Below are 6,339 nucleotides of genomic sequence, written 5' to 3' on the forward strand. Positions count from 1 at the left end.
ACATAAGAACATAAGAGGAGCCATGTTGGATCAGGCCAATGGCCCATCCACTCCAACACTCTGTGTCACATAAGAACATAAGAGAAGCCATGTTGGATCAGGCCAGTGACCCATGCAGTCCAACACTCTGTGTCACATAAGAACATAAGAGAAACCATGTTGGATCAGGCCAGTGGCCCCTCCAGTCCAACACTCTGCGTCACATAAGAACAGAAGAGAAGCCCTGTTGGATGAGGCCAGTGGCCCATCCAGTCCAACAGTCTGTATCACATAAGAACAGAAGAGAAGCCCTGTTGGATCAGGCCAATGGCCCATCCAGTCCAACACTCTATGTCACATAAGAACATAAGAGAAGCCATGTTGGATCAGGCCAATGGCCCATCCAGTCCAACACTGTGTCACATAAGAACAGAAGAGAAGCCCTGTTGGATCAGGCCAATGGCCCATCCAGTCCAACACTCTGTCACATAAGAACATAAGAGAAGCCATGTTGGATCAGGCCAATGGCCCATCCAGTCCAACACTCTGTGTCACATAAGAACAGAAGAGAAGCCCTGTTGGATCAGGCCAGTGGCCCCTCCAGTCCAACAATCTATGTCACATAAGAACAGAAGAGAAGCCCTGTTGGATCAGGCCAATGGCCCATCCAGTCCAACACTCTGTGTCACATAAGAGAACAGAAGAGAAGCCATGTTGGATCAGGCCAGTGGCCCCTCCAGTCCAACACTCTGTGTCACATAAGAACAGAAGAGAAGCCCTGTTGGATCAGGCAATGGCCCATCCAGTCCAACACTCTGTGTCACATAAGAACATAAGAGAAGCCATGTTAGATCAGGCCAGTGGCCCATCCAGTCCAACACTCTGTATCACATAAGAACAGAAAAGAAGCCCTGTTGGATCAGGCCAAGGGCCCATCCAGTCCAACACTCTATGTCACATAAGAACATAAGAGAAGCCATGTTGGATCAGGCCAATGGCCCATCCAGTCCAACACTCTGTGTCACATAAGAACAGAAGAGAAGCCCTGTTGGATCAGGCCAATGGCCCATCCAGTCCAACACTCTGTCACATAAGAACATAAGAGAAGCCATGTTGGATCAGGCCAATGGCCCATCCAGTCCAACACTCTGTGTCACATAAGAACAGAAGAGAAGCCCTGTTGGATCAGGCCAGTGGCCCCTCCAGTCCAACACTCTGTGTCACATAACAACAGAAGAGAAGCCCTGTTGGATCAGGCCAATGGCCCATCCAGTCCAACACGCTGTGTCACACAATGGCCAAAAAAAATTATGTATATATACACACACACACACTGTGGCTAACAGCCACTGATGGGACCTCTGCTCCATATTTTTATCTAACCCTTTCTCCCGTCTCTAAGCATCCTCGGTTGTCATATGTTTGAAACGGGTTGGAAATTGCCGATGAATATTATTATGGCACCCCGTCGTTTTTGCCAGTTGCCTTTCCTGAGGCTGGCTGACCCTGCGTGTGGACATTCCTTTTAACTGAGGCCATCGGAGCTCTTGGGCGACCAAGCCAGGAGACGTTTTCTGAAGCAGGAAGAGGGATTGGTTTTCCTTGCAGGGCTCCTTGGCTGGTGACCTTTGATCCAAAGGGGACAGGGTTGGGGAGTCTGGTATTCAGAGCCACCTTTTCAACAGGTGTGCAGGTTACCTGCTTTGGATCGGGACCACAAGGTGCGGGCGTGAAGGGTGCAAGTCTTTTCTCCGGTCTCACCCTGAGACCCAAACAGTCTTCAAGGGTGGCCCGAAGCAGAGCACATTGCAGTAGTCCAGTCTTTGTGTCGCAGAATAGGGATGGCCAGTTCTAACTGAAGGGGTTTCCTCTCAAACTGATGTGGGCAACCCATGACCTCTCCTTTAGAATAGAATCATAGAGTTGGAAGGGACCTCCCAGGTCATCTAGTCCAACCCGCACAAGTCAGGAAACTCCAAACACCTCCCCCTAAATTCACAGAGTCTTCATTGCTGTCAGATGGCCATCTAGCCTCTGCTTAAAAACCTCCAAGGAATGAGAGCCCACCACTTTCCAAGGAGGAAGCCTGTTCCACTGAGGAACCGCTCTTAAGAGTCATAGAATTGGAAGAGACCTCCAGGGTCATCTAGTCCAACCACCTGCACAAGGCAGGAAACTCATAAATACCTCCCCCTAAATTCACAGGGTCTTCATTGCTGTCAGATGGCCATCTAGCCTCTGTTTAAAAACCTCCAAGGAAGGAGAGCCCACCACCTCCCGAGGAAGCCTGTTCCACTGAGGAACCGCTCTAACGGTGAGGAAGTTCTTCCTAATGTTTAGATAGATAGATAGATAGATAGATAGATAGATAGATAGATAGATAGATAGATAGATAGATAGATAGATAGATAGATGGATGGATGGATGGATGGATGGATGGATGGATGGATGGATGGATGGATGGATGGATGGATGGATGGATGGATGGATGGATAGATAGATAGATAGATAGATAGATAGATAGATAGATAGATAGATAGATAGATAGATAGATAGATAGATAGATAGATAGATAGATAGATAGATAGATAAATTTATTGTCATTGTTCTCAAAAAGGAAAATGAGAGCAACGAAATGAGGTGCTCTTCCACAAACATACCAACACATCAACACCCACAAAAGGACATATACATAGACCATTTAAATGCATCTAAAAACCAATAACCATTCATAACCCTGCATTCATAGCCAGCCGGAAACTCTTTTGATTTAATTTCAACCCGTTGGTTCTAGTCCTCCCTTCTGGGGCCACAGAAAACAATGTCACATCATCCTCTATAGGACAGCCCTTCAAGGACTTGAAGATGGTGATCCTGCCACCTCTCAGCTGCCTCCTCTCCAGGCTAAACATCCCCAGCTCCTTCAACCTTTCTTCATAGGACTTGGTCTCCAGACCCCTCACCATCTTCGTCGCCCTCCTCTGGACCCCTTCCAGCTGGTCTAGATCCTTCTTAAAATGTGGTGCCCAAAACTGAACACAAGACTCCAAATCTGAACACAGTACTTTCCTCCTGCATCTTTCCTGCAGTGTTCAGCAGAGTGTGGGACCGGCACCCATCGCCGGGATATCATCTGTGTGAGCAAGCTGGGCTCTGACTTCAACGTGACGGACGCCTCCGAGTGCAGCCACCTGGAGAAGCCGCCCTCCCTGCAATCTTGCATCGGGACTGCCTGCAAGGCCCGCTGGTTCTCCACGGCCTGGAGCGCGGTGAGCGACCCTGTCCCCATGGAGGGAACACAGCTTCCTCCCAGGGAAGGAGGGGGAAGCCCTATGAGAGAGCCACTTAGGTGCAGTGGTGAAGTGTGCCGGCTCTTATCTGGGAGAACCGGGTTTGATTCCCCACTCCTCCACTTGCACTTGCTGGAATGGCCTTGGGTCAGCCAGAGCTCTGGCAGAGGTTGTCCTTGAAAGGGCAGCTTCTGTCAGAGCTCTCTCAGCCCCATCTACCTCACAGGGTGTCTGTTGTGGGGGAGGAAGGTGAAGAAGATTGTGAGCCGCTCTGAGATTTGGAGTGGAGGGTAAAATATAAATTCTTCTTCTTCCCCTCTTCTCCTCTACTTCTTGTCTTCTCCTCCTCTTCTTCTCTTCCTCCTCTTCTTTTCTTCTTCTCTACTTTTTCTCCTTTTCTTCTTCTTCTTCCCCTGTTCTCCTCTACTTCTTGTTTTCTCTCCTCTTTTCCTCCTCCTCTTTTCTTCTCTCTTCTTTTCTTCTTCTTCTTCTCCTCCTCCTTCTTCTCTTCTTCTTCTTCTCCTTTTCTTCTTCTTCTTCTTCCCTTTTCTCCTTGTCTCCTCCTCCTCTTCTTCTCTTCCTCTCCTCCTCCTCTTCTTTTCTTCTTCTTCTCTTCTTCTTCTTCCCCTTTTCTCCTTGTCTCCTCCTCCTCTTCTTCTCTTCCTCTCCTCCTCCTCTCTTTTCTTCTTCTTCTCTTCTTCTCCTTTTCTTCTTCTTCTTCCCCTGCCCTGTTCTCCTCTACTTCTTGTGTTCTCCTCCTCTTCTCTTCTCCTCCTCCTCTTCTTTTCTTCTTCTTTTCCTTCTCCTCCTCCTTCTCTTCTTCTTCTTCCCCTTTTCTCCTTGTCTCCTCCTCCTCCTCTTCTTCTCTTCCTCTCCTTCTCCTCTTTTCTTCTCCTCTTCTTCTTCTCCTTCTCTTCTTCTTCTTCCCCTGTTCTCCTCTACTTCCTGTCTTCTCCTCCTCCTCTTCTCTTCTCCTCCTCCACCTTCTTCTCTTCTTCTCCGTCTCTTCTTCTTCTTCTTCCTGATCCCCACCCCTTTTCTCTTGGCCTCCCAGTGCTCCAGGACCTGCGTGGGTGGTGTGCAGGTGCGCGAGGTGCAGTGCCTGACCCAGAACAAGACCCTCAGCAGACTATGCCCCCCAGAGCTCAAGCCAACCAAGAAACGATCCTGTAATAACCAGCCTTGTGTTCCAGACCTCGGTGAGAAGTTGGCCAGCTTGCAGGGAGTCCAGGATTGGAGCGGGGGGGTTGCCAGCCAGCCAGCCAGCCAGAGCATAACTGCCTTGGACAGAGTCTTCTATCTTTGCCTTGTGGCTAATAGCCACTCATGGACCTCTGCTCCATATGATTATAAGAACAGAAGAGAAGCCATGTTGGATCAGGCCAGCGGCCCATCCAGTCCAACACTCCGTGTCACATAAGAACATAAGAGAAGCCATGTTGGATCAGACCAATGGCCCATCCAGTCCAACATTCTGTGTCACATAAGAACATAAGAGAAGCCATGTTGGATCAGGCCAATGGTCCATCCAGTCCAACACTCTGTGTCACATAAGAACATAAGAGAAGCCATGTTGGATCAGGCCAGTGGCCCATCCTGTCCAACACCCTGTGTCACATAAGAACATAAGAGAAGCCATGTGGGATCAGGCCAATGGCCCATCCTGTCCAACACTCTGTGTCACATAAGAACATAAGAGAAGCCATGTTGGATCAGGCCAGTGGCCCATCCAGTGCAACACTCTATGTCACATAAGAACATAAGAGAAGCCATGTGGGATCAGGCCAATGGCCCATCCTGTCCAACGCTCTTTGTCACATAAGAACATAAGAGAAGCCATGTTGGATCAGGCCAAAGGCCCATCCAGTTCAACCCTCTGTGTCACACAGTGGCCAAAAAACCCAAGTGCCATCAAGAGATCCACCAGTGGAACTAGAAGCCCTCCACTGTGCCCCTCCCAAACACCAGGAATACAGAGCATCACTGCCCCAGACAGAGAGTTCCAACAATACGCCGCGGCTAAGAGCCACTTATGGACCTCTGCTCCATATGCTTAACTATTCCCCTCTTGAAGCTGGCTATGCTTGTAGCCGCCACCACTTCCTGTGGCAGTGAATTCCACATGTTTATCACCCTTTGGGTGAATTATCCAATTCTTGTAGCTGCCGCCACTTCCTCCAGCAGTGAATTCCACATGTTAATGACTCTCTGGTGAAGAAAGACTTCCTTTGTTCTAAGCCCTACTGCTCACTAGTCCTTGTATTGTGAGAAAGGGAGAAAAGTCCTTCTTTCTCTACTTTTTCTATTCCACGCATAATTCTGTAAACTCTCTCTCTCTCCCTCCATCAGATGAGAACTGCAGAGACAAATATCACAACTGCCCGGTGATTGTTCAAGCTCGCCTCTGCGTCTACTCCTACTACAAGGCGGTTTGCTGCGCTTCTTGCACACATGCCCTGGAAAGGCGCCATGCTGGACCCAGCCGGTAGCGCCGGGCAACTGTGCAAGCGGGATCGAGGCCGGCGCCCTTACCGAACGGGGACAAGTTGGACAGAGAGCCCTTATCCTCCCCAAGGCCCATTTCCTGTGGCTCCAGAAGCAGCTGGGGACAGGGGAGGAGGGCAAAGTGTTTCCAAAATGCGGAAGACTGGGAGGGATTTGAACTCACGACTGAGAGCTCCCCTCAGTGTCCTGTACTGTACGCTTTTTAAGACGGAAGTGACTCAGTATTTCTGGGGGAGGATTGCCCCCGCCGCACAATAGAGAGAGCTATAGACTTGTCGTTTTCACGCATTTCATCCCCCTCTCCCGAAATATGTTCCCCCTGGCGGGGGAAGGGGGGGGTGTAGCATGAATCAGGAATTTATGACGATGTGCAAAAGACCCCAGAGGGTCTGACTTTGAGCTTTCCTATGCAACGCTTGTATTTCAAGCCCCAGCCTTTGACTGCCGCCCCACCTGGCTTCCCTCCCCGATGAAGTACGACCAAGACATCGTTTCCATTCTTTCGACTCCATGACGCTTACCTGTGGCTGCCCAGAAGTGACATTTTGACCTGTGAAGTGCACAT

General features: G+C 49.6%; 1 protein-coding gene across 1 annotated transcript in view; it reads left to right on the forward strand.

The window, feature by feature from the left end:
• Positions 1 to 5,835, forward strand: part of ADAMTSL4 (ADAMTS like 4) — a 95,715-nt gene extending 89,880 nt beyond the window's left edge. Inside the window, exons 13-15 of the mRNA XM_060258702.1 lie at positions 3,069 to 3,248; positions 4,324 to 4,468; positions 5,619 to 5,835. Of these exons, the coding sequence (XP_060114685.1) occupies positions 3,069 to 3,248; positions 4,324 to 4,468; positions 5,619 to 5,758 (465 nt within the window). The 3' untranslated portion in view covers positions 5,759 to 5,835. The remainder of the gene's footprint in view (positions 1 to 3,068; positions 3,249 to 4,323; positions 4,469 to 5,618) is intronic.
• The last annotated feature ends 504 nt before the right edge of the window (positions 5,836 to 6,339 follow it).

The sequence above is a fragment of the Heteronotia binoei genome, chromosome 1 (assembly GCF_032191835.1).
Source record: "Heteronotia binoei isolate CCM8104 ecotype False Entrance Well chromosome 1, APGP_CSIRO_Hbin_v1, whole genome shotgun sequence".
Lineage (NCBI taxonomy): Eukaryota > Metazoa > Chordata > Lepidosauria > Squamata > Gekkonidae > Heteronotia > Heteronotia binoei.